The sequence below is a fragment of the Engystomops pustulosus genome, chromosome 4 (genome assembly GCF_040894005.1).
Source record: "Engystomops pustulosus chromosome 4, aEngPut4.maternal, whole genome shotgun sequence".
Lineage (NCBI taxonomy): Eukaryota > Metazoa > Chordata > Amphibia > Anura > Leptodactylidae > Engystomops > Engystomops pustulosus.
Window position 1 is genome coordinate 25,330,143 of NC_092414.1, and position 18,824 is coordinate 25,348,966.

An 18,824-nucleotide genomic window follows, 5' to 3' on the forward strand; every position below is an offset into this window, starting at 1 on the left:
TTATGGAGCGTCTATTCAGCCAGAACGCACTGCAGGAAATGTGATCTGTGAGTCTGTCATTCATTCAGATCCCCATAGTCCGTTCTAAATTACATATAACCGAGGACATAGGGGCCAAGAGAACATACCTGTAGTGGGGCACTTGAAGGAGACAACCCTTTTGTTCTTATTCTTGGGTTCGGGTGTTGTCACTTTTGAAAAAATCTCAACCATTTACATAGTCACATACGAATGAGCAGACAAAGAATTATATTTTGTCTGAAATGAATCCTTTTTAAAGGCTATAGGAGGAGTGTCCTGGTCATCCTCCTGATCACTGGTGGGGGCCCTGGGGCTCACGCCCCTGGTTCCCTTACGTTATCCCTGTACAGGAGAAGTTTGGGGGAAGGACGTAGGGCACGGTGACCATCTGCCCCTTAAATATCCATTGAGCTGAACATATAGAGCTGCATATGTTTCCATCCCATAACTAGAGATGTAGGGACTGGGGGGATCACAAGAAATTACTGGAAAGCAATACACAGACTATCCTTGGTTGAAGCCATGAGAGGAGTCTTATTCTGTCCCACATGGGAAAATTCACTGGATGTCAGTCTGAAATCAACGTTATTGATATTCTGTGAAAGGAACAAAATGAACAATCTGTTCTGGAGCCAACACTCTGGGACAAGAGTTATTAAAAAATGGAAAGTTTATGAAACTGAGGCAAAAATCAATCTGCTTTCTGAGTCATTCCTCATCTGTGGGCGATATATAACTTCTGCCGTTCAGAGATGTGGACACCGGGGCCCTCGGTACATTTGGTGTTGATTACCTCGGGGCGCTGCATCCTAAACGTTCCCTTAAAGGAGAACTCTAGAAAAAAACAGGTTTAATCTACAGTTATGCTACACCAGGGCAGCATCATGGTCCTCGTTTACATACAATTATAATTAGCTCTGACAAATGTATTTGTTTTTTACCAGGGGCCTTTGCTTAGTTTGGTTTTGGGATCTGAGAAGTTAATTTAGGGGTTTTGTTCTTATTTAGCAGGTCTAAGTCATGTAATGACATACTCTGCAGGCTGGTGTAACGTCTGAATTTTGAAGCTTACAAAGATGTCATAGTGTAAGAGTAATATAAACTGTATGCCAACATCAGAGGAATACTACACATAGTGATGTCACAGTACAAGGAAAATACACATTGTGATGTCACAGTACAGGGATAATACACACAGTGATGTCACAGTACAAGGAAAATACACATTGTGATGTCACAGTACAGGGATAATACACACAGTGATGTCACAGTACAAGGAAAATACACATTGTGATGTCACAGTACAGAGATAATACACACAGTGATGTCACAGTACAAGGAAAATACACATTGTGATGTCACAGTACAGAGATAATACACACAGTTATGTCACAGTACAGGGATAATACACACAGTGATGTCACAGTACAGAGATAATACACACAGTGATGTCACAGTACAGGGATACTACACACAGTGATGTCACAGTACAGGGATAATACACACAGTGATGTCACAGTACAGGGATAATGCACACAGTGATGTCACAGTACAGAGATAATACACACAGTGATGTCACAGTACACAGATAATACACAGTGATGTCACAGTACAGAGATAATACACACAGTGATGTCACAGTACAGGGATAATACACATAGTGATGTCACAGTACACAGATAATAAACACAGTGATGTCACAGTACAAGGATAATACACACAGTTATGTCACAGTACAGAGATAATACACACAGTGATGTCACAGTACAGGGATAATACACACAGTGATGTCACAGTACAAGGATAATACACACAGTGATGTCACTGTACAGAGATAATACACACAGTGATGTCACAGTACAGGGATAATACACACCGAGATGTCACAGTACGGGGATAATACACAGAGTGATGTCACAGTACAGGGATAATACACACAGTGATGTCACAGTACAGGGATAATACACACAGTGTTGTCACAGTACAGGGATAATACACACAGTGGTGTCACAGTACAGGGATAATACACACAGTGATGTCACAGTACAGGGATAATACACGCAGTGATGTCACAGCACAGAGATAATATACACAGTGATGTCACAGTACAGGGATAATACACACAGTGATGTCACAGTACAGGGATAATACGCACAGTGATGTCACAGTGCAGGGATAATATGCACAGTGATGTCACAGTACAGGGATAATACACACAGTGATATCACAGTACAGGGATAATACACACAGTGATGTCACAGTACAGGGATAATACACACAGTGATGTCACAGTGCAGGGATAATATGCACAGTGATGTCACAGTACAGGGATAATACACACAGTGATATCACAGTACAGGGATAATACACACAGTGATGTCACAGTACAGAGATAATACACACAGTGATGTCACAGTACAGGGATAATACACATAGTGATGTCACAGTACGGGGATAATACACACAGTGATGTCACAGTACAGGGATAATACACACAGTGATGTCACAGTACAGAGATAATACACACAGTGATGTCACAGTACAGAGATAATACAAACAATGATGTCACAGTACAGGGATAATACACACAGTGATGTCACAGTCACGGTACAGAGATAATACACACAGTGATGTCACAGTACAGGGATAATACACGCAGTGGTGTCACAGTACGGGGATAATACACACAGTGATGTCACAGTACAGGGATAATACACGCAGTGATGTCACAGTACAGGAATAATACACACAGTTGTGTCACAGTACAGGGATAATACACACAGTGATGTCACAGTACAGAGATAATACACACAGTGATGTCACAGTACAGGGATAATACACACAGTGATGTCACAGTACAGGGATAATACACACAGTGATGTCACAGTACAGGGATAATACACACAGTGATGTCACAGTACAGAGATAATACACACAGTGATGTCACAGTACAGAGATAATACACACAGTGATGTCACAGTACAGGGATAATACACACAGTGATGTCACAGTACAGGAATAATACACACAGTGATGTCACAGTACAGGATAATACACACAGTGATGTCACAGTACAGGGACAATACACACAGTGATGTCACAGTACAAGGATAATACACACAGTGATGTCACAGTACAGAGATAATACACACAGTAATGTCACAGTACAGGGATAATACACACAGTGATGTCACAGTACAGGGATAATACACACAGTGATGTCACAGTACACAGATAATACACACAGTGATGTCACAGTGTTGTTACAGTACAGGATAATACACACAGTGATGTCACAGTACAGGGATAATACACACAGTGATGTCACAGTACAGAGATAATACAAACAATGATGTCACAGTACAGGGATAATACACACAGGGATGTCACAGTACAGGGATAATACACACCGAGATGTCACAGTACGGGGATAATACACACAGTGATGTCACAGTACAGAGATAATAGACACAGTGATGTCACAGTACAGAGATAATACACACAGTGATGTCACAGTACAGGGATAATACACACAGTGATGTCACAGTACATAGATAATACACACAGTGATGTCACGGTACAGAGATAATACACACAGTGATGTCACAGTACAGGGATAATACACGCAGTGATGTCACAGTGTGGGGATGATACACACAGTGATGTCACGGTACAGGGATAATACACGCAGTGATGTCACGCTACAGGGATAATACAATACACACAGTGATGTCACAGTACAGAGATAATACACACAGTGGTGTCACAGTACAGGGATAATACACACAGTGATGTCACAGTACAGGTATAATACACACAGTGATGTCACAGTAAAGGGATCCCTGTACTGTGGCATTACTGTGTGTATTATCCTTAAGCTCTGACAAGTACACAGAAGTCAGAACACAGAACGGACTCCCTAGCAGGTAAATAGAGTCCAGTAGCTATAACACCAGGGTCTGTCTGGAGACATTTTATCTATGGGTCCTCTGGTCCTTTGATTTGCAGGGTCTCAGTGTGCCCCCTATGAGAGGGAAGGGTCATTTATCTAGCAGTGAGTACACAGTGGGATGTCATTAGCCCTACAGCCCCGGTCACCAGGGAGCGGTGAGAGAATGAAGTCACTGGAAGTCTATCTGCTCTCCTAGATACAGGCATTACATATTTTAAATTAATGAACTTCCATCCTACAAATTTACTCAAGAAATGTCCAAACCCGTATACGGCCGCACGAGGCAGCTCCATGTACGCACCATAAAAGAGTTGTAGATGTCCCCCGCTGGGTGTCTACAAAAAGAACAGGAACAAACACGACACGGCGCCATTCATTATCATTATGTGCAGCAATAAAAAGTTCTGAAAAAGAAAAGTTTGATTAAAGAGCTGGAAACTTTGGAGGACACTTTATATCTTCTCGTTGTACCAGAAATATTCATCATGTAGTAAACCTGCCCCATGAATGAGCGATGGCGCTAATTATTCTACTGTAATGTCATCCCGGCAATGCAGCAGAAGAGAAGGAAACAGAGGAAAAAATCCTCTCAGTGCTTTAGTTTCTGCCCCGCGAGGGGTCCTCTAGACTCCTCCAGCTTTTGCTTGCACGGTGAGATGTTGCTTTCTGGTTCTTCTGCTTTTGTAAATTGCAATGGGCTTATGTTATATTGTCTCCTGCCCGGGGCTTGGATGTATAAGACGTTGAGTAGTCAGTTCTAGAGGTTGATGTCTTCAAAGCAGGAAGAAAGGGAAGTTGTAGAGTCACTATGATTAAGCCCACAATGTCCGGATTCGGTATCAGTGGATCCTCTGGATCACCGCGGGAGGTGGTACTAGCCGACACCTTGGACCGGAGTCTAAGTGGCACCTGATCTTCGGCAGAGCCCGCCGCAAAGCGGGATGGTCTTGCTGCGGCAGGGTACCGCCCGGTTGTTCCACAGGTGTGACCAGCCCGCAGTGGCAGCCAAGGTTGAGATACCTTGGCAGGAGTCAGCCTCGTGGTCAGGTCCAGGCTCCGGATCAGGGCAGGGATGCAAAGTCCAATCCGGGGTCTGCCCTAGGAGACGGGGGCATGCGCACCGGACCGCGGAAGCCACATAGACCGCCGCTGGAGCCAGGAGAGGTGAGTTCTCCAGCGTAGAGGGTCCAGGGGGAACACAGAGGTACATGGGTGCGCCTGGGACATGGCTCACTGGGGCACCCGTGACACACAATGGGGCACATTTACTTACCCGATCTGCCGGGATTCACTAAGGTCTGTGCGCCCGATATCCAGCAGGTGTCGCTGCTGCGCAGAGGTCCGCTGGAGTTCACCTTCTTCCCGGTGCATGTGAGTGCTGATCTTGCGACACAAATTATTTTTTAAATTCTGCGTTTTTTCTGAATCCGTCATATTCGGGAAACCAGACGAAAGTGCGGCATTCGGACCCTTAGTAAATGAGCCCCATTGTGTTGGCTACAAGGGTTGCTCAAGGTAACTCCAAAATGACAGGTCTATTCCTAGTTGGAGACTACAAAACGTGTTGCGTGTAAGAATGACTGGTTAATCGATTGGGAAGTAAGAGCCAATTAAGGCCCCTGTGTAGGCATGTGGAGTCTTATAGCCATGGATGCTCCACTAGGGGGATTCTGGGAAAATATGCAAAGTTTTCCAGGATCGGGTAACAAAAACCACGCCTCTTTTAGTTACCTCATAAGGCAGCTCCCTTGACATCAAGCATGACCCACAAGAGGCCTTATGACATGATGCGGGATTAAAACCAAACCAGTATATCTCCCAGAAGGAACAGACTCCCAGCTGTACAATAGACAGCGGTGTTTCGACCTGATGGGCAGGCTGAAGAACCTTAGGGCTTGGTATTCATGTATATGAGGAGCGGCTGAAGAACCTTAGGTCTTGGTATTCATGTATATGAGGGGCGGCTGAAGAACCTTAGGTCTTGGTATTCATGTATATGAGGGGCGGCTGAAGAACCTTAGGTCTTGGTATTCATGTATATGAGGGGCGGCTGAAGAACCTTAGGTCTTGGTATTCATGTATATGAGGGGCGGCTGAAGAACCTTAGGTCTTGGTATTCATGTATATGAGGGGCGGCTGAAGAACCTTAGGTCTTGGTATTCATGTATATGAGGGGCGGCTGAAGAACCTTAGGTCTTGGTATTTATGTATATGAGGGGCGGCTGAAGAACCTTAAGTCTTGGTATTCATGTATATGAGGGGCGGCTGAAGAACCTTAGGTCTTGGTATTCATGTATATGAGGGGCGGCTGAAGAACCTTATGTCTTGGTATTCATGTATATGAGGGGCGGCTGAAGAACCTTAGGTCTTGGTATTTATGTATATGAGGGGCGGCTGAAGAACCTTAGGTCTTGGTATTTATGTATATGAGGGGCGGCTGAAGAACCTTAGGTCTTGGTATTCATGAGGAGCGGCTGAAGAACCTTAGGGCTTGGTATTCATGTATATGAGGGGCGGCTGAAGAACCTTAGGTCTTGGTATTCATGTATATGAGGGTCGGCTGAAGAACCTTAGGGCTTGGTATTCATGTATATGAGGAGCAGCTGAAGAACCTTAGGTCTTGGTATTCATGTATATGAGGGGCGGCTGAAGAACCTTATGTCTTGGTATTCATGTGTGTGAGCGGCGGCTGAAGAACCTTATGTCTTGGTATTCATGTATATGAGGGGCTGCTGAAGAACCTTATGTCTTGGTATTCATGTATACGAGGGGCGGCTGAAGAACCTTAGGTCTTGGTATTCATGTATATGAGGGGCGGCTGAAGAACCTTATGACTTGGTATTCATGTATATGAGGGGCGGCTGAAGAACCTTAGGTCTTGGTATTTATGTATATGAGGGGCGGCTGAAGAACCTTATGTCTTGGTATTCATGTGTGTGAGCGGCGGCTGAAGAACCTTATGTCTTGGTATTCATGTATATGAGGGGCTGCTGAAGAACCTTATGTCTTGGTATTCATGTATACGAGGGGCGGCTGAAGAACCTTAGGTCTTGGTATTCATGTATATGAGGGGCGGCTGAAGAACCTTATGTCTTGGTATTCATGTATATGAGGGGCGGCTGAAGAACCTTATGTCTTGGTATTCATGTATACGAGGGGCGGCTGAAGAACCTTAGGTCTTGGTATTCATGTATATGAGGGGCGGCTGAAGAACCTTAGGTCTTGGTATTTATGTATATGAGGGGCGGCTGAAGAACCTTAGGTCTTGGTATTTATGTATATGAGGGGCGGCTGAAGAACCTTAGGTCTTGGTATTCATGAGGAGCGGCTGAAGAACCTTAGGGCTTGGTATTCATGTATATGAGGGGCGGCTGAAGAACCTTAGGTCTTGGTATTCATGTATATGAGGGTCGGCTGAAGAACCTTAGGGCTTGGTATTCATGTATATGAGGAGCAGCTGAAGAACCTTAGGTCTTGGTATTCATGTATATGAGGGGCGGCTGAAGAACCTTATGTCTTGGTATTCATGTGTGTGAGCGGCGGCTGAAGAACCTTATGTCTTGGTATTCATGTATATGAGGGGCTGCTGAAGAACCTTATGTCTTGGTATTCATGTATACGAGGGGCGGCTGAAGAACCTTAGGTCTTGGTATTCATGTATATGAGGGGCGGCTGAAGAACCTTATGACTTGGTATTCATGTATATGAGGAGCGGCTGAAGAACCTTAGGTCTTGGTATTCATGTATATGAGGAGCGGCTGAAGAACCTTAGGTCTTGGTATTCATGTATATGAGGGGCGGCTGAAGAACCTTAGGTCTTGGTATTCATGTATATGAGGGGCGGCTGAAGAACCTTATGTCTTGGTATTCATGTGTGTGAGCGGCGGCTGAAGAACCTTATGTCTTGGTATTCATGTATATGAGGGGCTGCTGAAGAACCTTATGTCTTGGTATTCATGTATACGAGGGGCGGCTGAAGAACCTTATGTCTTGGTATTCATGTATACGAGGGGCGGCTGAAGAACCTTAGGTCTTGGTATTCATGTATATGAGGGGCGGCTGAAGAACCTTATGACTTGGTATTCATGTATATGAGGAGCGGCTGAAGAACCTTAGGTCTTGGTATTCATGTATATGAGGAGCGGCTGAAGAACCTTAGGTCTTGGTATTCATGTATATGAGGGGCGGCTGAAGAACCTTAGGTCTTGGTATTCATGTATATGAGGGGCGGCTGAAGAACCTTATGTCTTGGTATTCATGTGTGTGAGCGGCGGCTGAAGAACCTTATGTCTTGGTATTCATGTATACGAGGGGCGGCTGAAGAACCTTAGGTCTTGGTATTCATGTATATGAGGGGCGGCTGAAGAACCTTATGACTTGGTATTCATGTATATGAGGAGCGGCTGAAGAACCTTAGGTCTTGGTATTCATGTATATGAGGAGCGGCTGAAGAACCTTAGGTCTTGGTATTCATGTATATGAGGGGCGGCTGAAGAACCTTAGGTCTTGGTATTCATGTATATGAGGGGCGGCTGAAGAACCTTAGGGCTTGGTATTCATGTATATGAGGGGCGGCTGAAGAACCTTAGCTCTTAGTATTCGTATGTAACTAGGTTGAAGAACTTTAGGTCTTGGTATTCATGTGATTGGGGTGGATTAAGACCTCCAGGAAAATGGAGGATGCGTCCCTATTGCCTTCTTTCAATCTGCGGTTTCAGGACCTTTGGCGGACCTTCAAAGGTTCTGAAATGGCTCTTGTATACAGGTGTACTGAGAGCAGGAGCAGATGTACAATGATTTCTTGGGTGAAGGTCCTTCTCAGTATAAAACTTGGTGGGTGCTGTAGAATGGTTGGGTCCCGGGATGTTGCCATGTACCACCACCTACTTTCAACAGAACAGGTAGACTCTTTACATGCAAGCACTGGTCTCTTTCAGTCTTTTATAGTCTTATAAGTTCAGTTTTCTGACCTATGGCCCAAATGAAAGTTGGTTGAATGTGACCTTGAAGTGAAGATACAACCTTCCCTTCACTGATATCTTCATATATTAGTAAATCATTGGGTGAATTATATTCTTTAACCTACATCTGTTATGTGACTACTTCCCGGTACAAGAGGGAGCAATTCAGGTAAGGATGCTAAAGGAGAACAGCTGTGCTGAGGTCAAATTCCCCAAGCCCCCCCCCCCCCAGCTTTTCCCATAGACTATCATGAGTTATGGAAGCCCGTCTGCTACTTACTCATCTGCACAAGGGATATAAGGTCATAGCTGTAGGATGATAGAAATAGCAGTTGTACTGGGACCTGGGGAGGCATCAAAGCTGTTGATGGGCGGTGAATTTTACAAACACTCTTGCCAGGGGTATAATATAGAGCAATGGAAGTAGTATGATGCAGCATAAGCTTTAGTTATCTCTAGGACGCTGATGGTAGAACAAATGAATGATAGTGATGGTTTGGGGCAGAGACCAAAAAGGAACTGACCCTCTTTCCAGCTGTCCCTAAATCTTTCCCTACACTTGACCCTAAAACAAGACACCACTGACCTTCACACTCCCTAAAGAAGCACTAATCTGCATTACTGACCTCAACACAAACAACAGCACAAGGACTCCAAGTTAAGAAAAGCAATTCAAGCAGATCTGAACACCAACGACTGCAGGGAAACAGGAAACAGGAATCTAGAACTGAAACAGGAACAAATATTATCAAGAACAATATTATCCCAGTTCTGATCAGAAACCATCTTGTCTGTTAGATTCCTCTATACTATCAGCTATTAATCTCAAGATGCATCAGCACAGCATCACAAGGGCAGCTAGAACCAATTCCTCTAAGCTTTCTGGGAGGACAGTATGATTGTACATCTCCCTAAAATCAAAGAGAATCTGTAGTCATGGAGGCAGCGTTGTCTACATTATAAATTTGCATCAACAGCTACAGTGAGAGGCCCTCGGGATGCATCAGCGCAGCATCACAAAGGCAGCTAGATCCAATGCCATCTAAGCCTGCTGGGGGGACAGTATGATTATGTCAATTATACATCCCCCTAAAATCTAAGAGAGAATTGGTAGACAGTCATGGAGGCAGTGTCGTCAACTTCTATACTACAACAGCCTGTCTTATCAGAGGAGCTACAGTGAGAGGCCCCTATGATGCATCAGCGAAGCATCACAAAGGCAGCTAGAACCAATACCATCTAAGCCTGCTGGGAGGACAGTATGATTATACATCTCAGTTATACATCTCTCTCTAAAATCTAAGAGAGAACCAGTAGACAGTCATGGAGGCAGTGTGTTCAACTTCTATATTATAACTGTGTGTCAACAGCCTGTCTTATTAAAGAAGCTACTATGAGAGGCCCCAATGATGCATCAGCACAGCATCACAAAGGCAGCTAGAAACAATTTCATCTAAACCCCCTGGGAGGACAGTATGATTATACATCCCCTTAAAATCTAAGAGAGAATCTGTAGACGGTCATGGAGGCAGTGTGGTTAACTTCTACATTATAAATGTGTGTCAACAGCCTGTCTCTTCAGAAGAATCAACATGAGAGGCGTTTGTGCCCCCATGTGGTGAGTCTGGTGCTTCACATGGTCTTGATGGTGTCTGAGATGGCCATCAGATACAAAGAGACAACTAAATAAGGTCTTTAAAGGGGATGAAGCTTAAAAATACTGGTGGCCCCGCAGTGAGATAGTAATCCCGCATGTGACTTGCCTATGACGCACATGACGAAGAAGCAGGAGAACTCCCTTGGTTCTTTACAATGAAACTGAATGGCCATTACAGAGCCCTAGCACTGGATCATCCCTAGGGGAGAAGGAACACAGTCATTCTGATAATATATCGGGTTAATGAGCATCTCTGTCCAAGTTGACCTTGTGGTCTGTTTCTTGTAGGGCTTTTACTACAGCAGAGGACGCCGAGGCTTTATGACCAGGCCTGACTCTTTGCTGATTATAGCCTTTCATTTTTCCGTTCCCCGGCTGCCCATGCTTTATAAAATGAGGCATGACACATGGTATAATGACATATAACCCCTCGCATGGTTCATCTTTTGTCCTTAAATCAAAGGAGACCTTGCGGGCAGACAGCACTATACAGGCCCATTAAACCTCATCACGGCAACTCAGATAAACGACTTTGGTCAGTTTCAACTCATTTCGTGTGGGAGAAGGATATGGATAGAAATTGTATTTTTAGAAAAAGAACATTTAAATATTAAAGTCTCTAGCAGTCCCATAAATCATCTTCTGCCGGAGAGATGGGGAACAAGAGAGATGAGACTATGATATGCCTTAGCTACTTGTCCATTGATGTCCTTACCGGCTAAAAATAAAGCAGAGCAGACAAAATAATGAGACTGGGACAAAGACCGGACATTTTAGGGTAAGTGATATCTTAACTGGTCTGTGTCGGTAATATCTGAAGAAGAGAAGTCATGAAAACATAATGACCATTGACCTAAAAGAAGGTATCGATGGTAATTACTATATTGAAATCCAAATCCTTTATACATATGGCACTTACGTTTGCAATTCAGTCTTTCATCTCGATCTTGATTTATACATGCCCTTCCTTTTTTTTCTTCCACTCTGATTTGCTATCAATCCCAGGATGTCCAAGTACAGCATCATGATACTTGTCAGATACAGGACCATCTCTGTTAGCTGGAGGTGCCCTGTGTTTATCCTCTCTATATGTAGAGATAAAAAACATCATACATATGCAACATCCCCCACCGGGGCCTAGCCTTTTCTTCGGTGGTTGAAGACAGCCGGAGCTCAGAATACCGAAGTGGCTGGCTTATGCTATGGTCACGGTGCTTGGTATTGGCACCAGAGGCCTGGTCTGAAGCCTGGCAAGTCTACAGCAGGTGGTGGGTGCAAGAAAATGCGGGGAGAGGCTGTTTGAAGAGGTTTCTACCTACATTCCTTGGTAATGGAGGATGGGGAGCCGTGAAGATTCAGCAATTGGAAGGTTGATGGAGATAACTGGTCCATTTGTAGGTTTCTCACAGCCTGGTAGTAACTACAGGCTGAGCTGGTAAATGGAGCCGAGTCCAGACGGTGAACCTCTGCTCTGGGGTTTAGGCTCCTGACCGCCCCAAGGTGTCAGGCAGCTGCTATGAGACACCTTTGCTTCCTGGTAGTGTGTCAGGATGGCAGCTCTGTAGGAGCAGTCTACAGCAGGTGGTGTGTGCAAGAAAATGGGGGGAGAGGCTGTTTGAAGAGGTTTCTCCCTACATTCCTGGGTAATGGAGGATGGGGAGCCGTGATGGTAAACAGCCTGATCCAGGGATCACACGGAGGAACGTTGTGCAAATAAACTCACAGTACTTTATTGGAAATTCAACAGCAGGCAACGGCCAAACAGTAGCAGAAGATTCAGCAGTTGGAAGGTTGATGGAGATAACTGGTCCATTTGTAGGTTGCTCACAGCCTGGTAGTAACTACAGGCTGGGCTGGTAAATGGAGCAGAGTCCAGATGGTGGACCTCTGCTCTGGGGTTTAGTCTCCTGACCGCCCCAAGGTGTCAGGCAGCTGGTATGAGACACCTCTGCGTCCTGGTAGTGTGTCAGGATGGCAGCTCTGCAGGAGCTGCACACTGGACCTTGCATCTCACTCCGCTGACTAAAAACTGACTCTGATTCTGAATCTAAGGTCTTACTTCCTGCATGATACTGACTCTCTGACTCTGACCACATGCTCCCACCCACAGGGGGTTTTATACTCCTCTAGTCAGGTGGCAGCACTGTCCTACCAGCTTCCAACTTGCTTTACAATAAGACAAAGGATATCATTGGTTAAGGAAAATCAACATCTTAACTCTTGCCCTCTCAGGCAGTGGTTTCCAGCTGCAATTACAAAGCTTACCAGGGCAGTAGCTTCTGAGTGAGTTGAGCAGGCTCACCAGACACCTCCTGACAAGGAGAGGGACAATTTCATAACACCTACCTAGTCTATGCATTGGCAGGAAAATTCTACAGGATTTTCTTCTACCCTATTTTGCTATCAAGCTCAGGATGTCCCAGCACAGCATCATAGCTCCAGTCAAATATAGTACCATCTCTGCTAGCTGGAGGTGCCCTGTGATGATCCTCTCTATCTATAGATATAAAAACCTCATACATATTTAATATAGTGGAAAAATCTACCTGATTTTCTTATACTCTGGTTTGCTATAAATCCCAGGATATCCCAGCACAACATGATAGCACCAATTAGGACCATCTCTGCTAGCTTGGGGATATTTATCGGGGCTTTTTTGCCATGCACTTATATAGCTAGCACTTGCGATTATTTTGCCCAATCCGCTAACTTCACTCCAGGGGGGGCGTTGAGGGGCGTGAAGGGGGTGTGGTCGGTGAGGGTGGGCGTGTTCAGTGGGGAGTGGGCCAGCATGGCACTGCACCTGAGGTTTTTCATATGCGAAAATTCCCGGGCTAGAACTTGGCCAAGAGATAGATGCTACGCAAGACCCCAACAGATACATGAAGAGGCCGATGTCTCCTTATGTTTCCAACTGTGCTGGAGCAGCAGCGGGGCTATCATATGCTGGTGCACGATAAATAACCCCCAATATAGGTGGTTATCATAGTGGAAGTATAGTATCATAATTGAGATGTCAGACTCTTATAACTGTGTAACAGGAACCTGTCTAATAATTTTTGTTATTTCTTATCACCTTCTACGCCCGTGGAGAGACTGTGTGGTACAGATCTGATGTGTGTGTGATGGTTAAAACAAAATTGATGTACATATAGATTGTCTTCCTTTAAAACTAAAATACTGTAATTAGATACTGTAATTTTATAATAATTACCATTTACAAGTGATGGACCCTGACTTGCCTGGGTATGCCCAGTGCTGGCGCCGGCCCTGATGGACCCTGACCACCTACTTGTTTGCTTTCAAGATAAAGGAAAGCTCAGTTTTCTGTGTGGTTTAAGAAAATAAATAAGCTCCTCCCATGAGGAACCTCATCTGTTTAAAATTGCGCAAATATAAGTAATTATTGTTCACGAAGAGTTTTTTTAATTATAAAAACTATTTCAGCAGTAAATGAGAATCATATACATAACATCAGCGGACTAAAAAGAAAATCTGTAATATTTAAATGAACTTGTAGGAAAAAAAATCCATGTCTAACATGGGACCACTGGATAGAGGAATGCAGCCCAATTTACATTGCTACTGGTGGGGAGAATATGTATATGTCTCCCCATCCCCAGAGGAACTACATTGTTAAAAGATTTTGACCAACAATTCTGATGAGGGATCAGGAGATTAAAAGGCATCATACATATTTTCCACATAATTAATGGGGTGCTATAAAACTTTGTATATGGGGGGCCCCTAAATTTGATGTATTGCACATTTTCATTGTGAGAAGTGTGGATACCTTCTGATATATACTTAGAAATGTGAAGGTCCACTGCATACATCACATAGAGCCATCCCTAGCCCTTAATGATATCTTTGCATGAGAAAAGATAAATCAGTTCTAGAAAATGAAACCCTGATACAACCATCTGCTTAAGGGATATGAAAGGTCATACATCAATGGCAATTTTATGATTCCACTCATGCATTACACTTATGGTATTTTGTAAAATACTTACTCATTCCCTCTAACCCCTCCCCCCTGCATGAATTCTGGGCCGTCACGACAGAACAAATTTTTTACTTTTTTTTTAGCATTTTTAATTTTTTGATATATTTAATCTTGCAGTAGAAGGGTTTTTTTTATGTATAATGTTTTAAACAGTGGTGTAGCACAGATTATTTACAGATGTGGCATTGACTATTGTTTGTATTTGGTCATTTTTATATTTTACTGTTTAACCAGAAAAAGGTTTTATTTTGAAACCTGATTTTAGAGAATGTTTTTAGTCCCACAATGGGACTTTAAAGGGATATTCCCACAAAGACAATAAATATTCTTAAAGTCTTGGTGTTTGCAATTTTGGTTGACGTTGGATCGGACTATGGTCCGATTCTTCTCATAAATAGCTTCTCTTGTCTGCACACTGCAGTGCTCTCTGCCTTCTGCCCTCATTCCTGCATTACAAGACAAGCTCAGACACAGGAACTTCCAGTCGGCAAACAGTGTGCAGAGACTTACTCTACAAGCTACAGACAGATAAGCAGAGCTGACTCTGTATTTTATTTATTAGTTGAGTTAGCAGAGCTGAGAGTGTCATTGGGTTTTATATCCATCTCATGGATCTCATCATCTCTGATCTGTCTCATCTCTCTTTTTCTGTGTGTCAGATGCTAGTAGAATGCTTAGAAGCTAAATAAAAGTGCATATAAACCCTGTACTGTGAGAATCTAAGCACACTGTCAGCACACAGCATCTCAAAACATGGAGGAATCATGAAGTGTCTGCTTAGAGAGGCCCCACCCACACTCTGAAATCTTACACTGACCATGACTGAGTTATAGGAGCTAAAACAATATAACTCTGTAAAATTAAAGTATGGGGTTAAAAATTATCTTTATTGTGTAAACATCACATAGGGATTAAAATTTGAGTTCTTCTGGATTTCGGTGTATTTAAGCTCCTCTAAAGGACGGCCTAATTGGTTTCCGTACATGGCAGACAAGGAAGCCATTCTAAAACATTGTAAGTCCAGTCACATGGCAACAAGTGCCACCCTGTACCACAAGGGAATCCCCTAACCCATAATTCGGTGAAGATAGTGCTGTATACACCGGTAACATGCAGTGAAATATCCGTCAAATAAAAGGATTTACGTTCTTTATACAGTAATCCGCCCCTGCATTACTTTGTGCCTGTATTTATAGTATATCGAATCCAATCTAAATGAAAAATGAGAATCGGATAATCAAATTAACCTAATGCATTGGAGCGCCAGTAGCAGATGGATGTGCCAGGAATATTTTCAGGTTGGAAGAGTAGTATCTTAAAGTCATAGCACGATTTTCTATAGAAAAGGTCCAATGTCATTGAATAATGTAAGTGTTACATACATCAAGCTCCTAAAACATTTCACAGGAACCTATGATTACATACCAGTAGAGCCGGTAGGATGAATGTTTTCCATTACAGCTTGTACGCACACTGAATCCCTGAAAAGCCTTCTCCTTCCTCCCTTACCATTCCGGATGCTGTATATGTGAGAAACCTGTTACAGGATCTGCAAATAATACATCCTGTGCTCATGGACAGCACTTCATTAACATAGTAGAAAGATAATAATTCAGAAAAATTGTCAAATTTGTATAGAAGAGAGAACAGATTGATAGTCAACAAGCAAAAACATTTTGTTTGTGTTACATTATATATTGTCTTGGCAGGATCGGCTCCAGGTTTCAGTAGGCCCCTGGACGACAGAACCTCAGTGGGCCACTCACGTGGCGGGATTAAAAATTCAGAAACCAAAACAGTCTCCTGTTCCCTAAAATATTCCCTAGTTTATCAAACCAAACAGCCCCCTCATGGATATTTTATATAAGTCCCCCTCACCCCCTATGTATTCATTAAATGCAGCCGCTCTCGCCCCATGGACTCCTTATGTACAGCCTTATGTGGGCCCCCGACACCTGCCCAGGTATGCCCAGTGCTGGTGTCGGCCCTGTGTCTGGGGTTATAAACCGGCAGAAAGAAGCTGGACCTCCCACAGACTGAGAGATAGGCATCTTCATACTATAGCTCAAATAAAATTATACACGTTATTACGACAGAAAATGTAAATGAAGGCAGAAATGGATATGCTTTCTCACTGAGGAATGAGGAATTTAAAAGAGTTTTCCAGGGTTTTATATGGATGGTCCATCCTCAATATCTGATCAGTAGTGGGCCAAGACCTGACCATCACACCAATCATCTGTGAAGGTCAATCAAAAGGCTGAGCATGGAGTTGGCTGGTCATGGTAGTCAAGCCTGGAGCACTATCCAAAGGACACATCTGTTCTAACTCAGTTCTTAACATAAAGCCAGTCCCAAAATGCTGAACAGTGCCTGGGTCCAGTTTGGCCCACTACCGATTGATGGCTTTTTCTATTGATATAAAATTCTAAAAGCCCCTTTAGTCTGGCCATACACTTTAGATGGCTTTTTTAATTTTTTTAATTAAAAAAAATGTTTAATTTAGTTGTATGGTCATTTTATTATTTTATTTTAGGATTACAGATTAAATATATTCCTACGTCAACAATGGAATGACCCGCGGTTGGCTTACAGTGAATACCCAGATGACTCCTTGGATTTGGACCCATCTATGTTGGATTCCATCTGGAAGCCAGATTTGTTCTTTGCCAATGAAAAGGGGGCGAATTTTCATGAAATCACCACAGACAACAAACTGCTAAGGATCTTCAAAAATGGCAACGTACTCTACAGCATTAGGTGAGTCAAAATATAACCTGAAAGCATTGAGGCAAGATCAAAGTACTTGAGTTTATTGGTGGGACTCATTAATTCTTAATGTGAAGAAACTTGTTAGGATATTACACACAGGGAGAAGTAGACAATATCCTAGGGTGATCTACAAGTATGTGGTCTCTGAAGACCATCCAGAGAGTAGAAGTAGGCCCTACTGTCCAATAATGTACAGAAGGGTCAACCACTATTATGTTATAGTTGCAGTAGGTGGGTTAATGTTTTTGATCATTGCCCCATTTTAAAAAAGTTCTCCTTGCATAACCAATTACTAGAAAAGCAATTCCTTCATAAATATCTTTTATTTTTCTCCAGATTAACTTTGACGTTGGCCTGTCCCATGGACCTGAAAAACTTTCCAATGGATGTCCAAACCTGCATCATGCAATTGGAGAGTTGTAAGTTGTGAAAGATTCTTAGACCTTTGTATTCAATCCTGTTTGCCTGTGTCATCCTAAGATTACTGGAGCTCTAATAAATTGGCCATCACTGTCAGACCGGTGGGGGTCTAACTCTTGTCCCAATGATCAACTGGGCGCCAAAAACTGCGGTCATTGATTCTTGACAGATGTTTATCTACCTGCACACTGATTACTTAGCATCGGTGCTGAATTCCATATTGCTAACAACAAGACAGAATCTTACTGAGCTGTGAGATTTTACAGTTCTAATTCTAGGCAGGAGGGAGGGGGAGCTTACTTACCCCACTCTGAGTCTACTTACCCCACTCTGGCTCCTTGTTCCAGTGTCCTTTGTTGACCAACCTTCCTAGGAAAAAAGTGTTGTAGATAGTGGGACTTTGAGGCTCAGGTGATGTCACTAGGATCTGTGGATGCCACTGTGTAGTCTAGAAAACCCCAAGGGCTCTGAAGCAGGGCAAATAAAGAATGTGTACTTACCCTGCTCTGGTTCCCGGTACCATATGACTTTGGCTCTTCTAGCCTTTGGCATTGTGACGGCAGAAGATTACATAGTGAGGTGCACAAGACTGACTTTAATGGTTGTGAGACCTTCTCAGATCTGTGGGCAACAAAGTATGCCCTTAGTCAGAAGTAGAGATGAGCGGTTCTGATGTTCGGTTTTGGGTTCGGCCACCTGACCAAGAAATATTGCCGAATTGGCGGACAAATTGATGCCACTAGCAACTAGCCATGGATATGATCTTCCTTCGAGTCTGCTCTTCTCTTTTTTGATCAAATAAAGTTTTCAACAGTCTCTGCTTTCCCTTTTCAAAACACAGGGACATGACACAAAGACAAACCAAAAAGAAAAGAAAACAATACAATATAGCAATATAGCAACACCCCCCCCCCCCCCAGTGAGCCCCATAGCCCTCAATTGTTAGAGAGTCCAAGCAGTCGCAGAAGCCTTCATCAGTAATTCGATGAGACGATTAGCATGGTAAGATCAGATACATGACCCAACATGCAAATT

The 18,824-nt window shown here is 43.4% G+C and overlaps 1 protein-coding gene across 2 annotated transcripts in view; it reads left to right on the forward strand.

The window, feature by feature from the left end:
* GLRA1 (glycine receptor alpha 1) overlaps positions 1-18,824 on the forward strand; it is a 93,641-nt gene that overhangs the window by 60,317 nt on the left and 14,500 nt on the right. For both annotated transcript variants that reach the window (XM_072145541.1, XM_072145542.1), the window contains exons 4-5: positions 17,134-17,357; positions 17,706-17,788. In XM_072145541.1, coding sequence (XP_072001642.1) covers positions 17,134-17,357; positions 17,706-17,788 — 307 coding nt within the window. The remainder of the gene's footprint in view (positions 1-17,133; positions 17,358-17,705; positions 17,789-18,824) is intronic.